At 37.8% G+C, this 25,202-nt stretch overlaps 1 protein-coding gene across 1 annotated transcript in view; it reads left to right on the top strand.

Annotated features, from left to right (window-relative positions):
- LOC135078011 (fasciculation and elongation protein zeta-2) overlaps positions 1 to 25,202 on the top strand; it is a 48,208-nt gene that overhangs the window by 16,249 nt on the left and 6,757 nt on the right. Inside the window, exons 2-4 of the mRNA XM_063972557.1 lie at positions 22,020 to 22,128; positions 23,778 to 23,909; positions 24,329 to 24,449. Of these exons, the coding sequence (XP_063828627.1) occupies positions 22,020 to 22,128; positions 23,778 to 23,909; positions 24,329 to 24,449 (362 nt within the window). The remainder of the gene's footprint in view (positions 1 to 22,019; positions 22,129 to 23,777; positions 23,910 to 24,328; positions 24,450 to 25,202) is intronic.

Raw genomic sequence — 25,202 nt, 5'->3', positions numbered from 1 at the left:
TTTGCAATGTCATTAATCGGTTTTTGGGTCAGTGTCGGCATTTTATGGACCCTAAAATATTTATTGCCGTCAACAATTCTGCGTAAAGGTATTTTCGGCGAAAAGCTGGCCTAGTTTAGTTCTAGGGCTAATTAAATTCCTTTGGGAAGAGAATACTATTTTAAATTAAAGTTTTCAAAGTCCTTATCAACCCCAGCGACTAGACTTCCGAAAGTTGCAAAATAAATGACACCATGCTTTTAAGCACATACATCCTTCTTGCTCCCTAGTCGTACCCTCAAAGTTAAGGGTTGTGGTGCGTGACTCTTCCATTTAGTGAACTCTCTAATGAGTCGTCTGTATCCTTCGCTTACAATGTGGCACGTAATAAACAAGATGAAGCCTTGGATAAAACCCTTAAATCCTCTTAAATGTAGAGACGTCTCCAGACTACATAAGTAAGTTAATTTTATGTACCAAACGTAACACACGTCATATAGGTAGGTTACTTAGACAAAGCAATTATAAAAAATTACTCTTCAAATGTGACGAACAAGTAGCAAATGTATGATGATGACATAAACTCATGATCACTGTCGTGCCATTAAATATTGACATGCATAAGGAGATCGTTATTTTTATCGACGTCTGTTGGTTTGGTTAGTTTACTCGCCATTTGACCTACAGACCAATCGTTAAGTTTAATGTTAAACAAACTATGATTCGGGTGTGACCTTGTGTAGGTGGAAATTAACTGCTTTAGCTATGTTTTGTTTCGTAATACTTAAATAACCTACGATGCAAAGTGAATGTTTATTTATTTATGTTAATTAGGTGTCCATACTTCATAATTCAAAAATTTGGAGTTCAAAATATCTCGACCATTAGAATAGATTGATGATTTGAATAAAATCTAAGTAAGACTGACTGTATAATTAATTTCTACTAAAAAAACAATGTAGCGTGAAAGACTGTAAGTGCAAGTTCTTTGTAGGACATGTTTAATATTTGTATAACTTTACATATTATCAAGACAAATGCAGCACTGTTTGCTTACAGTCGCACTATTTACCTTCCCAGATTTGGTGTTGCACCGACTGTAATGTTTGTCTTAGTTGCCCAATGCCTCAACTTTGTGCCACTGTTCTACTGCATGTAGGGTTACCGACTGTCAGAATTCATACGGACTTCTACCTTCGGACTAAGTTCGCATCGGATGCAATTTTCCATAATTTTCCGTTAAAAATTGACCGATTTTCCATAAAAGCTCCCGACCCGTCCGACCAGCATGGGAATTGGAGAGGGCCTTCTCCTGCAGTGGAGACTAACGCCCGATTCCCATATTCAATCCTTGTCCAAATCCGGATTACAACTGTCAAATTGAATTCAGTTTTAGATTATATTTCCAAAATTTTCGATGCATTTACACTTTAATATTGTTTAAATAGTCTTATAAACAATATAAAAATGTAAAAACATCAAAAACCGCAGTTATTTTGGCCAAAAACATATTAAAATTTGACAGTTGACAATCCAAATCCGTATAATTTGGATTAGGATTGAATATAGAAATCCAGCATAAGTGATGATGGAAAAGCTACCTCATGCACAAAGCATGTAGCAAAAAATATCTCAAAATTACACTGTTACTGTTTTTAGTTTTTCTTTTCATACTATTTAGACAATATTATAATAATAGCAATCTTTATGGGTAGAGTGAATCGGGGTTCTTAGTATCGGAATTAAGAATCGCAGTGTCATTATTTTTTATAGGACCTTCAAAATGTCTTGATGAAAGCCCTATAAGTTTAGGTACGTAGGTGGTCGTCTTGATGACCGGCTCGGGAGCGCCAAAGGCCGTATGCAAATGCAGCGCTCTTGTCTCCAATGTTGACAAGCGGCCCACGTAAAGAGCTACCGTCTGACACTTTATGCTCACCGAATTTATTCAGACCTTACTATGAAGGTTTTCGATCGTAGTAGGTATTTAGGTACTTTTCGATAGTAGAGATAGTTGCATCATTTTTTTGCTATCACTGTAAAAATTGTAAACACTCATAAACATTATTAACCTAGAAGCTAAGCCAACCTAGAAGAATAGCATGACTCTTCAAGAAGTCTGTAAAAACACAATGTTATTTTAAAACCAAAACACAACGAGCAGAAATTAGCTCACCTCTCAAAATGTTGCGTTTTCCTGTAATTCCTGAAAACTGTCGCCTAATAAGTTATTAACTATTGTTTTAAATACACAAGTCACAAAATGACGCGTATTGTTGTGGTTACTGTACTGAGTTACTGAGTCACTGAAGTGAAACGCAATTTGTTAATGTGCTTCCCGATCACGTCATGGGATACGTGTGTTTAAATTCTAAAGAATTCCTGTTTACCTGTAATTGCATATATTAAATTGTACTTTTTTGTTTCAGGTAAGTATTCAAGACGAATTTTAAACACATATAATAAAGACCCAGTATGCAGTAAGTATTTACTTTCCCATTTCTTCTAAAGGCCATCTTCTCTTTGTCGCCAAAACTGTCGGTGTTACAAAATTCTTGGAACAAAATTTTTACTTCCATGGTCGTTTTATAGAAAGAAAAGTGTTCTATATTATTAGTATAACGAAAATAGCTGCGGTACTTCTAACTAGCCTATTCCGACGTTCATTCGGATTAAAAAAGACTCGTATCTCTTTCACCGTCCAATTACCGGGCCGGAGCGATAAACTTTCGGTCCTTCTTTTATAAAAAAAAACCTAAAGAATCCCACACCATTAATCACGGCTATATGGCGTGCATTCGGAGATCCCGCTTCCTATTAAATTAATGTTACACAAACAAACCGAAAAACACGTTCTCGTCGTACCATGGTTGCCGGAATACGCTATTTATAATAAATATGTTTTAATTAGTCCCGTAAACGTTTTTACGCTCTAAAAATTAAACTTCACCCTGACTTTACATTTTAACACGCATCCATTATGGAGGGCGTTGCTATTAGTTGTTTTTTATAAATTTTTTTATTACGGAAGTGGGCAACGAGGATAGTCTGGCTACCTGCTCTATGGGTTAGTTCGCACCTGCTATCCACAAAAAAGGTAAACACCATCTATTTTGAGGCTACGGTCTTCTGAGCCAGTGAACTATGTAAATGCTGCGTCATTTTCAAAGCTGTTAGTCACAAGCGCAACGCCTGTTGGCCATTTGCATTTTCATAGGCAATCTGTTTGAACAAGTGTTTTAAGTAGCACTTAATTACTTGTCTGAGTAGCTAGTAATGGTTAATTTGCATCTATAAACATAAACTTTCTATCTTAATTTAGTTTTTATTAAATTACTTCTTCCGTAAGTTAAAGTGCGTGTTCTGGGCCTTTATTTAATTAAAATGCACAGTAAAATATGGTCGATGAGCCGTCCGATACAAATTCCGAGGATGTGAGAACGCTATTCAGGTCAGCCTTCTCATTCACATTAGGTTAGTGACATGAGCAAAATAAAAAAGTGTTTGTGTGCGGGACTGATATAAAATTCTAAATTTGAATCTCCCCCACTGCTGCTCGACGCCGTGTTATATCATTTCACGCTTTTTTGCAGCAAAAAATATCTCCATGTGATGACGTTCATAGATACGAATGGCTCGTAGTCGTAGAGTATTCACATGGTCCAAATGAACTAAAGATTTCTAAAACTGCATAAGTAAAGCTATTATTGTACATTTCGACTAATTTTTTAAATCTGGAGATCACATCTTAACTTAGGTACTAAGGTAGAGACCTCTAGAATATCTTTTCAATAACATCGAAGCGAAGGCACTACTTATTTCTCCGCTGATTGAATGTGCGGTCTCTCTTGTCCATCAATGTAGGCAAGCAATTTTCAAGATTCTCATCTCATCTCATCACTCACAGGAATTATAGGTTACAACGGAAATCTCACGATATCTCCAGAATCTAAAGAAAATTAAGCAGCGCTTTCTTAACTTTGTTAAGTTGATTACAATTAGACAGTCTTTTGTTAAAGACTGTCTAATTGTCCAAATTAGCGATGTGTGTTAGTTGAACGGCTATAATTAAGAAACGTGTTTACAACCCAAGATAACATACGCGCTCGATCTCCATTGTCGATGGCGTCGGAAATTGAGATTATCTCCGCAATCTTCATGATAAGGACCCGTTATAACCACAAATGCTACGGTCAACACACGAGTACATTGCTTATTCTCCTTATATCTATAGCTGTAAGAACTAAATTGTTGCCGTTCATTTGAGAATTTACGCCCGACCAATGAACTCTAAACTGTTATCGATAGAAACGATCGGAGCTAAGCTTTACAAGCGAGCAATGAAAATAAAGTCGCCGATTAATGGCAAGAACTTGTAAAATTTCATAATGTTAACCTTTTAGAACTTGTTACTTCTTTGATTACTAGTTTCTTAAACAAAACTGGGACTGCTTTAGATGTTTAAGTAATAGTACAGCCTACTCATATCGTCAAGAATAATTATATTTTTAAGTCATATAACCCACCGTAGTTTCATTAGCCCGTCCCCTCGCATAAAATGTCTGAAATTTCAGGAAAAGCTAGCTTTTAGTTAAAGATACGTCTATTTCCAAGCTCTACCTCTCCTACTCTACAACAACGCTGAAAAAGTCCATGATCACTAAACACTACCCATTAAAACTCCATTACACTATCAGTTGCCAGTGTAACTTAATTAGCAGTTCGCAAAAAGGTTTCCGAAGCAATAAGAGTAAAACCGCATGAATACCGGCGCCGGCCGGCCGGGGTTACTGGGGTAAACCGATAGGTCGATATCGCATCGCCTTTTAGTGGTCCAGCCAAGAAAATTACACTTAGCTTGAGATAGGTCCTTTTGAATAAATTTAGCTATTGTCATGTTCTATTTTCTTTTCATAACAAGACCTAGTTGGCAACAGACGATCCTTGAAGACGTTTTGAGAACCACATGACTTACCCTGACACCGCCTGGCCGTGGTTACTGGGGTAAACCGATCGATCGATATCGCATCGCCTTTTAGTGTTCGAGCCAAGTAAATTACACTTAGCTTGAGATAGGTCCTTTTGAATGACTTTGCCGATTGTCACGTTCTATTTTCTTTGATAACAAGACCTAGTTGGCAACAGATGATCCTTGAAGACGTTTTGAGATCCACGTGACGTACCTACCCTGACGCCGCCTGGCCGGGGTTACTGGGGTAAACCGATCGGTCGATATCGCATCGCCTTTTAGTGTTCCAGCCAAGAAAATTACACTTAGCTTGAGATAGGTCCTTTTGAATGAATTTAGCTATTGTCATGTTCTATTTTCTTTGATAACAAGGCCTAGTTGGCAACAGATGATCCTTGAAGGCGTTTTGTAAACCGCATGATGTACCCTGGCATCAGGCAGCTGGGGTTACTGGGGTAAACCGATCGGTCGATATCGCATCGCTCTTTCAGTTTTTGAGCCTAGAAAATTACATTTAGCTTGAGATACCTAGGTTCTTTTGAATTAATGCCTTTTGTCACGTTCTATTTTCATTGATAGACCTAGTTGGTAACAGACAATGCTTGAAGATGTTTTGGTACTTTGTGTGTTTTCGAGTCGAAAGCTTCAATTAAAAGCTTTTTGAAATTTTTAGTTCGAAATTGAAATTTAAGCCGATCATCGGCAATTTAAGAACTCAAATAATTATTTTTAATTTTATTAAACTTCTTTTTGCATAAAAACCCACATATAAGGTAGAAAGAAACTTCTTCACGGCTCGATGCTTCTAGTCGATAAAAAAAGCCATAACTCTACAATTAGGAAAATAAATATTTAAACTCAGCGTTAAAGATAACAACGCCATGTACCTACTAAAGTATTAATGATTAAATTATTAGTGACTACTAATTTGTGCCGATGTGCAGTCATTCGGAATTGTGAAACTCGGCAATAAAACAGCAATAGTCCAGTAGAATTAGCTTTTAAGTCGGAAATAATTCCTACAAAAGATTTTATTGTTTTAACGGCTTCATTAGTTGCCCATTAAGACTCTCCTAAGTTTTCGACTTCGACGGAGTTGTGCTTAAGTGGTGGGGGCCCCCGAAAGGGGCATTTTTTCGGTTTTCCGGTTATACCGCGTAAAGGACTTACCCTATCAAAAAGTGATCTTCATGACGGTTGAAGGGCACTTAATCCTGCATTGAATAAGACCAAATTCATATGTTTTGGACAAACCGTTCTCGCGCTAAAGTTCGGCAAAGTAGAAAATATACGTATAATTAATGACCCTCTCCACGTCCAATGGTTTGTTACCCACAGGCTTCCAAGTCTTGAAAAGGGCCACCTCAACCAGTGTAACCCTATCAAGGCTTACGAGCTTGATGCGCCTATCCTTGTTGGTCCCAGCCGTTCCTTAACTGCGGTTGCTGCACCTCTTCCTGGCACTCACCTGAATGACTCTGTGTTACCTACTGTGGCTGCCCCTCTTCCTTGTGTCCTCCTGCATGACTACGTTGCCTAGCCGTATGCCTGGTCTAAGGTTCGACGCCAAAAATCAACAACAACAAGTTCATATTAAAACGCCGAAGAGTTTTTTGTTTGTTTGTTTGAACGCGCTAATCTTAAGAATTACTAGTTTGATTGAAATCATTATTTTTGTGTTGAATAGCTCATACATTGAGGAAGGCTATAGGATATATACAATCACTCTACGACTAATAGAGGCGAAGCAAACGGGACTATTCCCACCTCTCGTTCCCACCACTGCAACTCCTGTGTAGCCAGGATCTACAGCTTGACCGCCACAAAAACCCAACCAATGAAGGCCAAGTTTGTCCCGGGGGAAAGTTAAACTGTCATTGGACCCGCAACGAAATTAATCAGAAGAACATAGGAGGAGTTCGAAATTAAGGTTCGACTTCCCTCCATTGCAAAGCGGATGACAGGTGACAAACAAAGGTTTAAAACCTTTAAGAAAAGATTATGCACCACGGACAATAAATTAAATTAAGGGGGCCTATCTTATGAGCAATTAGCAACTACCTGCCAATAATATTTTTCACAAAATCGCTTAAAAGCACGGAAATTTTTCCTTGTCGCGACAAGATCGGTGTAATAAATTGCGGAAACAGATGTATGTTGTATTGAATTAAGCATTATATCACGTTCATGTTTCCAAAGATCACACTCCCACAAGATATGATGGGCAGACTGCTCATGACTGACATCATCAGTGGAACACTCGCAAAAAGGAGACGGAACTAGTTTGAATTCGTGAAGTTTATGTTTAAAGTTGCCATGTCCCGTGAGGAACTGCGACGAGCAATGGTCGATTTCTAACCATCGCCTAGTTAGACGTTCGCGTACATTCGGGAAGAATTTATATAAGTGACGTCCTTTGACTGACGTATCCCATCTTTTTTGCCATTCATTAAGTAAATCTTCTTCAACGACTTCTCGGGAATCAAATAATCGACTTATTTTAGAACGATCGCGGCTATTTAAGAAATCGGAGGTTATATTTTCCCTTGATGCGAAGTACATAGCCGCACGCTTTTGTACCTCTAAGTCGACCGGCAGTACACCAGCCAGGACTGGCAGAGCCTCCGTGCTCACAGTTCTGTAAGCTTTGCAAAGAAAAATCAATGCAAGGCGTTGACTTTGGAGTAGTTTCCGTCGAGCGGCTCCTATAGTAGCTCTGTCAGCCCAAACTGGTGCACCATAGCAAATGGAGCTTAAGTAAGTGGCCGAATATATTACTCGGAGGATTTTAAACGTTAGACCCCACGTCGAGGTTGAAATGTGACTTAAGGCATAAAAGTTCTTTTTAGCTTTTTCACCGATCTGTTTAATGTGCTCGACAAAACTAAAGTTTTTCTCTAAAATAAGTCCGAGATAGCAAACAGATTCCCGTTTTTTAACAGTTATTTCATTGAATTTAATGCGAGGCAAAACCTTAAGATTACCTTTTAATAGAAGCTGATAAGTTTTGTGAGGGGCAAACTGCAAACGATTCCTGTCTCCCCATTGAGATATTAAATTCAAGCATGTATCCGCTAGATTTTCAAGCTTTGATCTAGTGTCAGCCTCTATTAAAAGGAGACCGTCATCAGCGTACCCGGTTAACGAACAGCCTTCGGGTAATGGTAATGCTAGAAAATCATCGAAACCCAAATTCCAAAGGTAGGGCCCTAGGACCGATCCTTGGGGACAGCCGCGCGTGAGCACCTTTGATTCAGCATGATGGCCGAGTTTTAATTTAGTTGTACCGTTACAAAAGTACGAGTGCAGTAGTGAATATATATTACTATAGCATCCACGAACTTTCAGTTTTAAGAGCAGGATCGGCCACCAAGCATTGTCGAAGGCACCTGAAATATCGAGGAATATTCCTACAACGTACTTTGCCACCGAGGACGTCACTTTTTGTCTGACAGATATTACTGCATCTGCAGTAGACTTCCCGGCGGTGAAGCCAAACTGCTGCTCGTGAAAAATTGGACCACCCGGTAGCAAACGCGGCACTACTAATCGCTCTAATAGTTTACCTAATGAGGGAAGTAATGTAATAGGTCGGTACGATTTAGGATCTTCGGGCGGTTTGTCACCTCCCTTTGGTATAATTTTAATAAATCCGCGACGCCATATACTCGGAAACACGCCCTCCGAGATACAACGAGTGAAAACATTAAGAATATCCGTTCCGGCTGTTTTACACGCTGCTTTAATCATTTTATTTGATATTTTATCTTCGCCCGATGCTTTGTTTAAGGGTAAACTATTTACTATATCGTAAAACTCATCAAGGCTAGGAATAGAAGACACAGGCGACTCAGGCAGCACCGCAATAGCATTTCTGACGTCCCGATGATAATCGTTATCGTCAGACACACTATCGCCGGGGATAAGCGCGTTAAGAAGAGCACCTGTTGTTTCCTCTACACCCACCGTATGAGTGTTGTTAATTTTTATGTTAGAAATATAAGCAATATCTAATTTACGGTTAGCTTTGAATTCATGATATATCGGAGACCACGGACCCTCCTTTTCTAATCTCTCGACTGTTTTCCGCAGTAACACGCCCTTGGCTTTAGTTACAGCAGCTCGATAATGGGACCTGGCAACCCTCAAAGAACATAAAGCATTTTCATATGCATCCCCAGTAACATTTGCCTTTCGAAGTGTGTTAAGCTTACGGCGAGCCCGGCGAAACTTTTTCCTAATTTCTACCAGCGATTCATTCCACCAATCACATCTACGTACACCTCTAGTTGGAGCGCGACCAATCGCAACATCTGCACAATACGTAAAAGTATCAGACATAATTTCTGCACTATCAGTCGCGCTCAGGTCGGCACGAGTAAAATCTTTGGCATGAGACGCAAAAAGAGTACTGAAAAAAGCCCAGTCGGCCCCACGACATTTATATCTATAGTTGTTGTTGCACTCATGAACTGTGTCTTGTCGCGACATTGGTTTAAACTCGTACACTATCAAGCGATGATCACTACAAGACGCGTCGGGGAGGACACGCCACCTATCCAGCTGGACGTCTGCGCTAGAAAGCGTGACGTCAATATGAGACTCGCCCGTTGGGCTACTGTAGGTTGGTGGTGCATTAGGGGTGTTGTGAATAACTAAGTTCATTTCAGCTATGAAGTCTTCCACGGCTGAGCGACGCTCCACATCAGTCGAGCGGAGCTTGCCGTGCCAAAGTGGAGATGACGCGTTCGCGTCAACTCCAATGATAACCTTACGCCCTGTTAGGGACTGTAATACAAAGCGTAGGTGGTGTAGATGAGGCCCAACCGGGTCAGAATATTGAAAGTAACAACTCACGACAAATATGGAGAAGGATGGGGAGGATACTTCCGCAACAGCGCAATGCGACGAAGAAAGGTTGGCAATAGACGTTATTGTGAGTGTAGACGCGCGTGACACATAGATACCGGCGCGTGCACTGTTATTAATTTGAATAGTTTTGCAGCGCACGCCGACACGCTGATATTGTTCTTGTACTAACACGAGATCTAAGTTGTATTCTACAATAAGTCTGTCCAACTCCAACGTAGCAATTTTATCGTTATGGAGGTTTAATTGGCCTATGGAGACTTTAGCCATAAACAGTATTTAATATTAGTTGTTCTAATTTTGCCTTATAACTCGGACAGTCGGGCGAACCGCTTAAATGGTCGTTTGGTTTTTTAAAACGTTTACATGCCGCGCAAACTGGCTTAAAGTCTTTGGCGGTATTTTTAATACAATCTTTCGTATCGTGGGCCTCGGCGCAATACCCACAACAGCTAGATTTTTCCGTGCAAAATTTCGCAACATGACCATATTGCTGACATTTCATGCAACGAACTATTTCTACGTCATCGTTAAAGCGACAGGTAGCCCAATCAATAAAAATTTTTTCCTTTGTATTTATCAAATGTTTACGGATCTCGGGCTCGAGCTCTAAACCGATCCATTTTCTACCGTTGTTTAAAACACGACGACGAACTATTTTTGTTGACTTAATAAAATTGTCTTCAGAAATAGACATTTCATCCTTAATATTTTGCCTATACAAAGCTGACATAAATGCGGCGTCTTCTAATGTTGCGGGTACGTCTTTAACAAGAATTCTAGGTCGACGTCCTTTCGGTTTTTCTAAACGTAAGCCCGCGGATTTAATACCGGCGACGGATTGTAACTTTTTAATTTGGTTTTCGTTCGTTACGCGAAGTACTACACCCGCATTTGCCGTCTTCTTTAAACCTACAATTTGAAACCCGTCGTCCGTAGGATTGATCGCTTTCATCAACGCTTGTTTTGTCGCCGATGATGAGCCGAACTCGGCCGAGCGCTCACTAGTGGGATACGCAACGACACAGGGAAGGGGCGTGCGTGTTTCCATTGCCGCAGCGGCCGGAGCGACTTTAGGCATTTTTAGCTTAAGGCTTTCTGCGTAGGTGGGCTTTGAGACATTGCCAATAACATTATTTTGACTACAATTTTTATTGATTTTGGCCTCTAATAAGTCACGTTGCGCGATGGCCAATTTTGTCTCGGTTGATGATGATTTTAATGCCAGTAAAGATACGATTGCCGTGACTCGCTGTGTCATATCCATAACTGTCGACCGATTTTTAACGTCAATTCGCGAACCGAGTGAATTAATGACGACATTTATTTTTGTAAGATACGACGCGGCTTCATTTACTAAGTCGTACTGTGTTTGATCCGGTGCCGTCGAATTATCGTCTAGACCGGGCGAATCCGATAGTTGTACGCGTTTACAAGACGATGGCGACACATTTGTTGGAGATAAAGCTTCGCTACGTGTCCTTTTTCCTACACTAGGCGGAGAACGTTGCGTTAAATTGCTACGGAGAAACACTTCGTTAGCGACGTCGACGGGTTGATCGTTGAACAGAGGCATGACGGACGAGTTTATAGTCGGGCGCAATGGAAACGCGCACCGCTGACGCAGCGCGCTTACGGTCGACCCGCCACCTCGGTTGGCGCGGGCCGATTTTATCAAACACCCGCAACGAGAAAAAATATAAAAAAAATAAAACCGACTTCAAATGCGTGAACACAAAAAAAAACTAAAAATTAAAAATATTGCGTATAAAAAAGTTCATCCCCAATTTTCCACCCTTGGGGGTGAAATATTTTCTTCAAATTCGCATGAAACCACCCTTTTGATAATACCTATTCAACAAAAAAATAATCGTTCAAATTGATTTATAATCGGCGGAGATATTGCGTATAAAAAAGTTCATCCCCAATTTTCCACCCTTGGGGGTTGTTTTTTCTATTATTAAATTTAAATGGGACCACCCTTGAGGTATTACCTATACGCCAAAAAAAGATTTGTTCAAATCGGTTCATAATTGGCGGAGTTATCGCGTAACAAACATAGAAAAAAAAAAAAAAAAAACATACGGGTCGAATTGAGAACCTCCTCCTTTTTTGAAGTCGGTTGAAAAAAGATGTTTACTCACCGAATATTTAACCAGAAAACACAAACGAGGCGATAAATAGACAGAATAACTTACAGTTTCCGTAGTTCGTGTCACATACAAACCGATTATTACACTCACAAACACTTATAAGCGATTTATCTATTTTTATAAGCAAAAACTCCCGAGAGCTCCGTACGCTAGCACTACACCGTGCGGGACGGGGGGGGGAAGTGGCGAATTTGGTCTTATTCAATGCAGGATTAAGTGCCCTTTAACCGTCATGAAGACCACTTTTCGATAGGGTAAGTCCTTTACGCGGTGTAACCGGAAAACCGAAAAAACGCCCCTTTCGGGGGCCCCCACCACTTAAGCACAACTCCGTCGAAGTCGAAAACTTAGGAGAGTCTTAATGGGCAACCAATGAAGCCATTAAAGCAAAAAAATCTTTTGTAGGAATTATTTCCGATTTAATCAATTTTTGTGTTTAATTCTACTGGCCTACAATCGCTATTGACATTTATTGTAGAAGGCAGCCAGGTTGTCGTACGATACGTCATACGATGCGTTGTAATAAAGTAATTAAAGTCTTTTTTTATTTTATTAGGCTTTTATAATGTGCTTTTACACGCCGCAAAATACGCAGTTTTAAAGGTTCCAAAACTCGGTCACTATTCTCAAGCTCTTTTTCACCAATTTAAAATTGATTATCGAATTTATCGATGCAAGCTAACTCTTTATTCTCTGCCATAAAATTGCAGAAAAAGATATTTCCAAATAAATCTATAGATATATTGTCTACGGTCACGCTACTGCAAATTGTCTGGGCATGCGTATCAAATAATGATAATTTATATTTATTTGTAAGAAAAAGTACATAGTAAGTGCGTAAATTAAACTATACCTATTATATTTCCGACTAAAAACATTCATTCTTATGAGAGCATGGTATGGCGCCGCACGCAATTCCAAACGTAGGTATTTTTGAATCATTGCATTCCAATGCACAATATGAATCTGCACCCATATTATTCTAGATCGGTAAGACTTATGTAGGTACGAATTGTGCGTATGTATTCGATTTGTAGGTAATTCTAATGAACAAAATGCTTTGCTGAAAAATAGCAACGCTGATTAACAAAACATTATGTAGGTAAGTAAGTATTATTTTAATCTCATTATGAAAGTTAAGTATTGTATGAACCAAAATAAAAACAGCTTAAATGGAGTAGTAAAATACAAGTTAAAAGTAACCTTTTTTTAAATCTTAACTACTTATCTCAATCTTAAGTAGAAGCACTCTAACTTAGAAGCGGCTTTTATGGATTAGATACGTACTCATCCACTTATCTACGTGTAATCCCATAATCCTATGAAAGCTTAGTTACTTTAAAGTTCTATTGAAGCTAAACTACTGGACATAATCCTCACATTTTATACGTCATTACGATTTTATACTGATGGGCCTAAGAGCTTTAGGATCTCAAGATTTTCAGGACCACAGGCTTAAAACTAATAGACTATAAAAAGTTGAAAAGAAAAATTAATTAGGAATATAAATAAGGAAAATCTTCTAAGTAATATTCAATTTTATAAACCCACTCACTCTACCGATATGAGTATTGTCTAGACAACAACAAACTACGAGTATAACTATTGTTTTTTCCTCTCTATGTAGGCACAGAATCTAGATATCTAGATATTTGTATCATACTTTTCCTCAATTCCCAAAAAGTTCAATTAAAATAAACAGTGACAATAAGCGATGACAGTAAAAAAAACAACAGTACTAAACTTAATTATTAACATTTACAATTCACTTACCTTGATTAATGGCAGTTTAAAGGTTATACAATCTGGACGCCATATTCCCGCACACTATAGGTCACTAAGCACCACTATATCACCATAATAATAGTTTTCCAAGGACAAAAGCTCCCATTAGGGTTCTAAATACCAAAGGTCTGTTCATTGAGTAGTTTTACCTCTAGGGAAAACTCTAATGGATATTGTTTGCGGGAAAATGCCGGGAAATTGAACTCTATATCTATAAAAATAGTTCAGTGTAAACATTACAAGTCTTGGTTGTGTGGGTGTGCGTTTTGTAAACAAGTGATTAATAAACATAATGTTTCTGTGTTTTAGAATAAAATATTGCTTTGTAAAAGTATTAATTTACATTCAAATGTTGATATTACTGTGATTAGTGAATCATTCAGTATAAAGTCCCACCTTACACCTTATCTCTTTCTCCGTGACCTCCTATCAATCACAGTTTATAAAATGAAATGTCACCGATAATAAGGTTATCTTTAACCACCTTTATTTAATTGCGTCTTAAAATGTTGCCTGAAGTCAACAAGCGCAGTGCATTATCTCTTCATTTAAACACGGTTATTATTAAAATTTAAACCATTAATTGAGCAGTTGTAACCCAAATCATAAACGATAATTATTTTAATCAGCTTCAGTCATTCATTAAACAATTATTCCACATCAGCTTCATTTCACGATTCCGAATTCTTTATTTTATTATTATCTGGCCACCATAATTTGTACCTTATCATAAATTCGAAAAGCAATTTTAACATGCTGTTCCCTATAGAGAGTTAAGTCCGAAAAGTTCTTACCAATATCCGAGTAGTCACCCGTTCCCAGTTTTCGGCGGCCGCTGGAATGCAGTCAAATCCAGTCTTCACGATTCTTGGAACTTCATCCCGACTTTATGACCAATCTGGTTTTGGCATGTTTTACCTCTTTCTTTTTTATCTACGGGCATTGAAGGTGAGTGACTGAATGAGTTTAATAATGCGTATTCTTCACCATATTATTATGAATGGCTAGCAGAAACATTACAATGCAAACTAAAATTTGCATAATGTTACAGTGTTAATTGTGCTGAGTCTATAAAATGTAACTCTAGGCCACACAACGATTTATTATTATTATTCTGTTTAATGGCGTCAATGGTGCGTATTTGAAGCACACTGGTTTCGCCAATGTCGAGTGTTTAACGGTGGACAGTGAAATTTGAAGATTGCCCAAACGCTTGGAAAGTATAGAAGATACACAGGTTTTTGTTTTTCATAACTTTGACTTTCCTTCTCCCATTTTTATTTTTCATGACTGATAGTCTGAGATTAGAGTTCAAAATTTATTTTCATTAGGAAAAATAATGTGTCCCTCCTTTAATTTAATTAACTAATTACAATAAAACCTGCAAATTAATAAAAAAACTTACTTTTTATCATCATAATTTCAACCAATTACCTCCAACTACCTCGTTAGACGAGTGAATTAAAAGCACCATATAGTGGATGTAGAGCACGATCTCCCACTTTTTATCCGACTGCAAAAAAGAAGAAGGTTTTCAGTTCATTGTATATTTTATCGCTCATTCACTGTTCGTTACAAAAAGTCGTTGCATGTGTGCAACCGTCTTTAGTTTGCTGAATCTATTGAATGACTTCTACTTAGATGTTTTATTACGTAATACAATTCAAGGTGCCTTAATAGGTAATGTTGGTAACATAGTAATACAGTAGGTAGGCACTATTACGTAATTTTATATCTATCTAGGTAGCTTGTGTTTGTTTTACACTTGCGAGTCAAAATAAAACAATTATTGTATTTCTATTTCAGATTAATTTGCAAAAAATATACGGGTTTTTTTTTTACAGAGCAAAGCAATAAATATTTCTATTATTGAATAATTTTCACAAATATCTAGGTTTACCTGCACATTAAAGCCAACTTTCAGAAACTCCGGTTTGTAAATACTGGTCCCTCTTTCTCGTTTCTGCAAAAAGACGTGACATTTTCATTATGTTTATTTGCAAAGTTTTCAAAAGCTAAATCTAGAGTCATGTAGGATGCGAATTCATAGCTGATGTAACCTTCGATATCTTGTATGTGTGGGCATTGTGGGCAGAAATAATTCGGCAAACACATTGCATTGGTGCCGTTCTTAGAAATCTTATTTTTCAGTTGTATAGGAAGATAAAATCACAAGATGAACATGACTAGTAATCACGCACAGTACATCTTCTATATTTTATCCCACTAGTGGCAAGGTAGTATGGAAAAGACGGGACTATTCCCACCTCTCGTTCCCACTGCTGCAACTCCTGTGTAGCCAGGATCTACAGCTTGACTGCCAACAACCCAACCAGTGAAGGTCAAGTTTGTTCCGGGGCGAAGTTAAACTGTCATTGGACCTGCAACGAAATTAATCAGAAGAACATAGGAAGAGTTCGAACTCCTCCTATGTTCTTGTGACAAGGTTCACATTCCTTTTTCGAGTCTTCCAGCGAACCATTTTAAAACCGACTGCTAATCATAACCAAACATGATAACGGTATTTCCAAAGATGGCAAGTGTCGATGTCATAGTGAAATCAATATTTGGGGCCAGTGGACCGACGCCATATCTGGGAGGCATGCTTGGCGCATATTGTGTTTTAATATTCATACACTACATACCATTTGCAAGTAAAACCTGTGGTAAAACATACATTGTGATACGCTCCGTCGAGTTATGTGGGAACAACTTGTCATTCAATCTCTAATGATCGAAACCAATTGCGTGTTAAATCGTCCTATTGTTTAATAACAATTACACTAGATTTCAGGTGGTCATGATTATTCAAAAGTCGCCCTAAAGTACACTTATGTTACGTGTAGCTACAGCATTTAAAATAACGGTTATACCTAGCTATGTATTTACATAAATATTAAAATACAGCTGAAATGCCTATTTACAACGGGATGAAAGCTATATCCATATAACCAAAAGCTATGAAACTGCACTGTAAACATAAATTATACATTATTTTTACAATGAGTGTCATCCATCATCGTTGTAATTCCGGAACAAAATTTTTGATTGGCAGTTAATTTTAATCGATGTTCCAGCAACCGTCAACGTTAGTGCCTTGTTAATGTTAATTTGATTATCAGACCATAAAACACTGATAAATACCTGTCAGCAGATACTAAAAAATATCTAGAACAGTCATTGAGAGTCTATAAAATTGTTAAGAAGCAAGTTACCATAGTGCTCCTTCAAAACCTAACTGAGTAAACTCAATAAATTGAAAATACTTAAAATATTCACTTTCCACTTTTATTTTTCTATGATCTGAAATTCATCTACAATCTACAAACATAGGTAAAATCATGTAAAATGTAGTTAAAGGGTACTGAAAAAAAAAGACGTTACCAGCCGTTTCTCTTCTTCTTTGAACTGAAATCATCCTTTTTACTAATAGGAAAAACATAGCTCATCACTTTGCAATCGGCTAAAATGACCAAGCTGCTTATCACTGACCAAGTGTCCTAGGTGAACCAGTTTACCATATGGCCTGTGATGCAATCCTGGCTGACGAGCCGACCAGAGCTGTTATTGATATCGCCCGCCATTCCGGTTGACACATCGCGCCAATAAAAATAATGACAGCGAACTGCGCGTTAGTTATGCTCATTCATCTGGAGATATGACTAAGCCTCAGCACCATTTGTTTGTATATTAAAAGTATATGTACAATAGTCTTACGAGATCAAGGATAACCTGTGACCCATCGTCCCATGGTTTCAATTAAAAGATACACCATTTGTTTGTAAGTAAGTAAGTACATTACATAACTTTTCTTGAGTGTAGAAGAGGATATTACAAGGAAAAACCTCTTTTGGGTCTTGATGGTCTTTTAGTTTAATTTTAAATTACAAATATGTACCTACATTCCTACCTACTGTAATCGTTAACAAACAATTATAATTATTAGGTACCTCACTATCAACACTGCATAATATGTTTGACCTTTTAAGTATTTCTGTGAACAAAAATAAGTGCGATTATTGGGTTAATTCCTATTATCATCAACCCAGTCCAAATTACATGTTTCCATTTCATCTGCATAACTACTGCTAAATTGTCTAAATGCACTAATAGTAACAATTAGTGACCGACCGAAACATGTTATTTTGCCGAAACCGAAACCGAAACCGAAGGTTCGGTTTCATTGTAATTTCGGCCGAAACCGAAACCGAAACCGAACCTTTTATAGAATAAAAAAAAAGTCCTTAAAAAGTCGAAAAAATGTTATGTGTACCAGAATCTCATGGCAAATAGGGAAAATAAACTTTGTTGAGAGCAATACTGGGGAAATTGGAATAAAGTACGATCTTGATATTGTTTAATTTTTTACTTTTATGACTTTAATATTAATGAACATGAAGTACGAGTATACATTTTAGGTAGGAATGTGTATGAAGAATGTTGTTATACATAGGGTTTTTAACATAGGAAAATGTCTTGAAAAATAAATAAATCGTATATTACTTTAAGTAGGTAACTAATTTTATTATGAATCATACTTTTAACTTATCACTTCATTCAAAACTAGAAAACGATTCTAAGAACTCCAATTGCATTTCTTGTTCTTCAATAGATGATCAAGATAAACAGGTATTGTAAATAAATTGCTCTTCCAGCATTTCAATGGAGAAGTTTCCTGATGTTAAAAACACTATATTTCTCTGAATGGGATTAAAATATATACTAAAACTAAAAAGACGGTGAATTTTTTTTTAAATCGATCAAGATAAGTCTGGGAAATTAATTATTTAAATTACCTACATATTTTCGCGTGGAACTGAAACAGGCGGTGCCGTTCTTTTTGTATATGGCCAGGTCTGGGATATTTAAAAAGGTTACCAAATTTTACTAAGAAAGAATCTTGAGTGACCCTAGCTGAAAAATTAAAAACTGCTAGATTTAAAAAAAATGGATCTGTCAACAGCACCGGATTAGGGGTGATTTACTGTTTGTACTATTTGTATTGTACTGTTTGTATGCGCAACTTTAGGGCCCTGTAACTTATTCATTTGTAGAGATATTTTCATGATTCTTTCACAATTATTATTAGTTTTACTTATATTTATTTCAAGTTTATTTAAAAAAAAAATTGGAAACTTCTCCATTATTCAATCTTGCTTGATGAAATCTTTTTCATTTTTCTTTACATGGTCATAACATTTTCCTCTGCACCAATTAGTGAGATATACCTGAAAACCCCGATAAAGCAGCTATTAAGTAAGAATAAATAATAAAAAACATAACCCTCCTTCTGACGCAGTTGGGTAATAAACTAAATGTATCAAAACATTTCAGTCCAACTTATTGTCAACTCGACGACGCGCTTTAGAATCAAAGATTGACTTTGAATTATGCCTTATTTTACAATTCACATTGAAAACAATATGACCTGCTTGAGCTTTTTCGACTTTTTCACAAAAATAAGAAATAGTCAAGAAGAGATTACAAATTTTTTGCAGCGGCTGACAGATTTCATAATTTTCATTGACAGGTGACAATTAAACCATAGACAATTGCCATAATATGAAAAACACACTTTTCCAATATTTTTGTTTGCCATGAGATTCTGGTAGACCTATATAGTAAGCCCATTTTTTCTAAAATTAACATCTCGCCGACCTATAATTACAGGTTTCTACTTTCAAAGATTTATCACAATGAAATTTCAGCACAGTTACAGAGGTTCTGTTTGAAAATTTAACTACCCTAAGGTACGATGTTGTAAGTTTCGGCGCGGCCGAAAGGTTCGGCCGTTTTTGGCCGAAACCGAAACTCGGACCGAAACTTGATTTTTTGGCCGAAACTGGCCGAAACCGAAACCGAAACCGAAATTTCGGTCGGACACTAGTAACAATCAACGTGTCAACATCTGTCAATGTGGGCTACATGACCATACCCAGATTGCGTGACCTTATGCGACAAATAGGTAATTTTGACGACAGCACATCAAGTGTATCTTATGCATTTGTATTAGGTGCGATTTTACAACAATTTTGTGACTGTGCGAAGTGTCGCTGATACCGTGCGCCCGCGCAGTTTATCTGGCTTTCTCAAGCCTCTGTCGGAAAACGTAGACTTATAAATTACAGCTTGTAAATATCGCGCCAGATCTATCAGTGACCAATTATGTCCAACGCTATGATTATTTCAGGCGAGACGTGCATGACTGACGCATTGCAGTTTTTTAAGGTACTCGTATGTTTTAAGTATACACGGTTAATTTAGAAGCTATAGTTAAGTCGGGTTGCACATGCGTTACTTTGTCATGCCAGTATTTAATCGTTAATCTCCAAGTAGGTATAAAATTATAGTGCAAGGAAGAACTGGCTTCTGCAAGTGGTTATTAATTCTAACTGGATTCACTTTCAGTCCCTACTTGTATACTTACTGACTGACCTATTTCTCCTTTAGTTTTCTTAAGTACATATTTGCTTCTTTTCAATTCTGTTACAAAATCTGAAAGTTCCTGTTTCTAAAATGATCACAGACATCTTCATCACTTAGCGCCATCTTGTAGACGTGTAAAACGTAAAATTGTCTAATTAGGGTCAGTCCAAGGTAAAAAAGCGGGCAATTGATCCTGATTCGAAGATGCAGGCGTGCACGCATCTCACAAATAACATTTTTTGGACTTTATACCATGGAGTTAAGGACGATAACGAGTATTGATGCTTCTGACTATACCATACGTGATGCAAAGTGACACATTCCTCAATTGAGCTGTGGCATACCGCGAGATCTCGAATTAGCGCCAATTTGAGTCTCCGGCTGACTCATGGCAGGGTACAGCTACAGACTGGTGGGGAGAATACTACCACCAGACACTTCATCATATTGCTCAAAACGGAACAGAAAAATAACGTGGTGTTTATATTTTCTTTGTCACGTTTTTCTGAAATATACTCGTATCTCCACTCACACCTTTCCTCCTCCTCCTCGTATTACCTTTAATTGGTTCTAAAAGGTTAATTAAAGATATTAACACTATTTAGAAATAAATAAAAAAAGCATGGGCAGCCTGCGAAACGAACGAGAAGAATCGAGTACAAACTAACCATAGCATAGATAAACTGAAATATGTACCTACAACATGAATTTATTCATCTTTTATAACTCAATCCAAGTGGATTGTATTCATATCTGCCAAATTGCGACCGGCTAAAAATACTGTAATATCAATCAAACGCATTTCAGGCGCCATTTCAGTTCCATCGACCTTGCCGCGTGAATTAGTAGTCGGGGTTACTTATCCTGTGCTCTGACGCAATTGACTTCTTCCCATCGGATTATGGACTAGGGTTTGCAATAGCCAAGGCCCGAATTTTCCAGAATTTGTATCCAAAACTGTAATCTTTTCTGACAGGAAAGGACTGATCTCGCAGAATAGCATTCTATTACTATGTTAACTTAAAGGTAATAAAACTTGAAAAATATTCTTCAGGTCGATCCCACTTTTCTCAAGTCATGCTTTCTTAAATAATGAGATAGCAATTATGTTTGAGTTTTGGCATAAACAACAAAGAAAAAATCCTATCCCCTTTTCGTAAATTCACCTAAAATTTTGACTGAAACTTGTAAGGCTTTTATTTAAACAAAAAGAAATTTATATCGCTTAAAATTTTTCGTTATTACGAGTAAATTGACTTTACTAAAGACGACAGAAATGACAACCCTAGCCTGTTACTCATGCTTCATCATAAACAGTTGGGTCATTACGACCTTAAGGAGCCAAGGTCGTAACAGACGTCGACGAGCCTGCAAACCACATGTGGTCATTTACTTTTTGCCACATTGTTCTAAACTTAACAATGATCAATTTATTTACAACCTAACATGAGCACTTAAAATCACGTCATTCGTCGTCTTATTTACCTACTTATTATTACATACTCGTAGATAATTTTAAGTATGTAGTACCACAAAATGTAGTACCTACTCTAATTGGATGCATGTACTTCTAATCAAAAGACCTATTAAAATTAATTTATGTAATTGTGTTAGTAATCAAAGACTATAAACTATAATTGCATTTAATTTAAAACTTCAACTAATAAAACTTATAATCCCGCCTAAATTCTGACCGCTTTTACATAATCGGATCATTACAGACGCAATAAAATTAAATAACCTTTCGAAACGGTCACAAATGTTTAATTTATAGTTAAACTGTTAAATAAACTCGTTCTACGGAGATTAGTGACGATTTTCGTTTGTTTCTTTTCCAGAATGTGGTGGACGATCACGGGAAACTTCGGGAACATCCTCCCCATCGACTGGACGAAATCGTTTTCGAGGAAGATGCACATCCCCACGTTGAACCTGAGCGATAAGAAGGTAATAAATCTAACTACGACCACAGAATAAGTAATAGTACAGGTACAGAAGGATTACTCCGCAAGACGATTTAAATAAATGCGAGTCTTGCTACGACGCGATACAGTGGAATTCAGCTCGCACAGCACTACGTACCTACAATTTTATTCACCTACAAGTTTTGTCTCTTTCTATCGCGTGCCTCTGAACTCTTCTTACGCTGTTAGGGTTGCTGTCTAGTGAAAAAATAATTAATCTACTTATTTGTAATGAGGTACGTATGTAGGTAAGAATGCATTCATTATGGAAAACCTTGGGAGCGGCCTTTGTCCAGCAGTGGACGTCATTTGGCTGAAACGAACGAACGCATTCTGAGCAGTAGTCATAGTAAGTTAGGTTCCTATACTATCCTAAGAATTATTGATTACCTACATGGCCAACATACCTTTCAGCATCTTTGGGAAGCGAAAAAAAAAGATAAATCCGGTAGATTTCTTTTCGAATTTAAACACCCGAACGCCGCACAATATGTCTTTCTCTTTATGTCCATTTTTAAATAATACTTCGATCATAGAATTATAATCATACTACAACGCACGCCAGCGTCCTGACGGGCGCGCGCGTGACACTCGACTGATATAATACCCGCCGGCGGGGCGCTTCGCTGTAGGTAATTATCGGATGTACCGCGCGGAGTGAGCCAGGCCTGCTACGACTGTCTGAATGCAGTTAACGCGCTTCAAAGTGAAGAGTGGAACAATCTTCTGAATGGATGAGAAACATGCGTTCGTACAAGATTTCATGGAGCTATTAGACTTTAGAAGAAAGTTCCATGGAAGCTTTTTTTAAGCAGTAGGTATTCTGCCATATCTAGTCTGAAAAGATCTTCTAAAGTGTGACTGAAATACAGTGTGGTCTTGATAAAGTGCACATATGAAAATGGGTGAAACTAGACCCATTTTTATCGAAAGAAAAAATAAGTCTAGTTTCACCTATTTTCATATGTGAACAAGACTCACACTGTATTATAGGTAGTCTAGTCTGCTAGCTCCGTCCATCAATTTTATTCAAGTGCTAATAGATACTGACAACACATGTGGACCAATCTAAAATGGGAGACTCATGTTCTACATGACTAGTCACCAATTTAAAATGGAATTGTCATGTTTCTGGCTCGCAATTAGACGGCGTTATCATTGGAGCCCAATTAATAACATCATCACGACCGCCTCACAAAGTTCAACGGTTTTGTTCTTATTTCCCAGTAACTCAACACCGTCTGACCGCACCGCAAAAAGAGAAGTATCAGTTGACGCGCATTGTTCAACGAGAATCTTTTTAACCTCATTAAAATTTGTCTGTTCACCGTGAAATTTAACATTGTATTGTATTTCAAGACACTTTATCAAGTTTGGTGTTAGCTTGGTATTAGTATAATTTTAAAATCATGCGGGTAGATCCCTTTAACAATTGTCTTAAATTTTGCATTTACATTTGTCACTTAACAGTCTTTATTCTTAAGCCGTGGCATGTGTAGGATGGGAAGTAAGATGCAGCGAACCCCCTTTTATAGGCAGGATATGGTCACCAACCACTCAAAAATTCTACAACAATAAAAACTTCACTTATCATGGTTAATCTCCACTTACCTGACATTTATTGGTGTGCAGGGCTCAATGACGCCAGATGACGAGATCCACAGTTCCGAGGATGAGGCCGTGTCTTCAGACCTGGACATGCACGCGCTGATCCTGGGAGGATTGCACCAGGACCACGAGTGCCCAGTCAAGACGGCTGACGAGGTATGTAAATTACTCTTGACAGCAGCACATGCTGCGGAAACCTGAAAGTGTTTATAATTCTGTTTAAAGTGTGAAACGATTACTGGTTTTCTTAATTAATTGCTATCAGGAATAATAAAATAGATACACTTATCATACAGAAGCTTTACCTATGGTAAAACGCTTCCACATTTGGCCTGATCATCACTTACCATCAGGTGAGATACAGGCCAAGAGCTTCCCCGTTGGAGATAAAAAAAAGATTCTGATCGTGTAGACAGAAACTAGAAAAGTTAAAGAGGAAATTAGGAAATTACACACAATTAATTAGTAATCAACGAGCCAATTTTCGAGGTTTCCGTGCAAGAATTTTGCAGGCGCAGAAAAATTCACTTTTTTAAAGGATTTCTATAAAACTAACGTTTGTCCTTGTATTCCAGGTGATCCAAGAGATAGACGACATGATGCAAGAGACGCCCTCCTCGGAGGGAGACATCATAGAGTATAACGAGGCCCTCGAGAAGGGCAAGGAGGTGCTCAGCTCGCCGCTTTACGAAGACAGTAAGTGTCCTTCAGGCTTAAAGGAAAACTTTAGCTCTGAAAATTTTCCGATAAAAATGTTTGGGTCTTGTTTTAAAGTTGTTGGTCTGAGTTGCACCAGCTAGTAATTTTAACAGAAACTATAACGATAACCGGTGTTTTTTGTATGAAGTTTAACAGATTTTTGACGTTTGTTAAAGTCAAAGTAAGATGGTGCAACCCAGCCTTTACTGTACATAGGAAATTTTCGTAAATGTAAAGCATTGGTAAACTGGGTTGTTATATTATTTGCACGGGAATTATTGTGGAAAAATTGTTATGAATATTGCACTAATATGTATAGTTCGAAGTGGCGCAGCTTCTGAAACTTAAACAATAAACCCATTTATATAATGTTTTGGACTTAAGTGTATAGTCACTGGATACCTCAGACGGAGGAAATCGAAGTCAGTATAGGGATAAACGCCTCTCTCACTAAGCACACTGTAAAATTTACATTATAAATGCTTGCATAATGATCGTACAACTTAATTTCGTGTACATAAATCATATCGGCCTGGCCCTGGACCTATATGGAGAGAAACTTTTAAAAGGCGCAATATTAAACGGACTTCGTAACAACTCGGTGCAGATTATGGAAACCGGTCTCGTACGGCGAAGCAAAGTTCATTACATTGGAACCTCGACAAGGGAACTTTTTGCCGCATAACCCCTACTATGACATAATGAGGATTCGTACATTTCCCGCGATTTTTGTCGACATATTACGCGACT

This window comes from Ostrinia nubilalis, chromosome 14 (genome assembly GCF_963855985.1).
Source record: "Ostrinia nubilalis chromosome 14, ilOstNubi1.1, whole genome shotgun sequence".
Taxonomy (NCBI): domain Eukaryota; kingdom Metazoa; phylum Arthropoda; class Insecta; order Lepidoptera; family Crambidae; genus Ostrinia; species Ostrinia nubilalis.
This window is presented reverse-complemented; position numbering and strand designations above follow the sequence as displayed.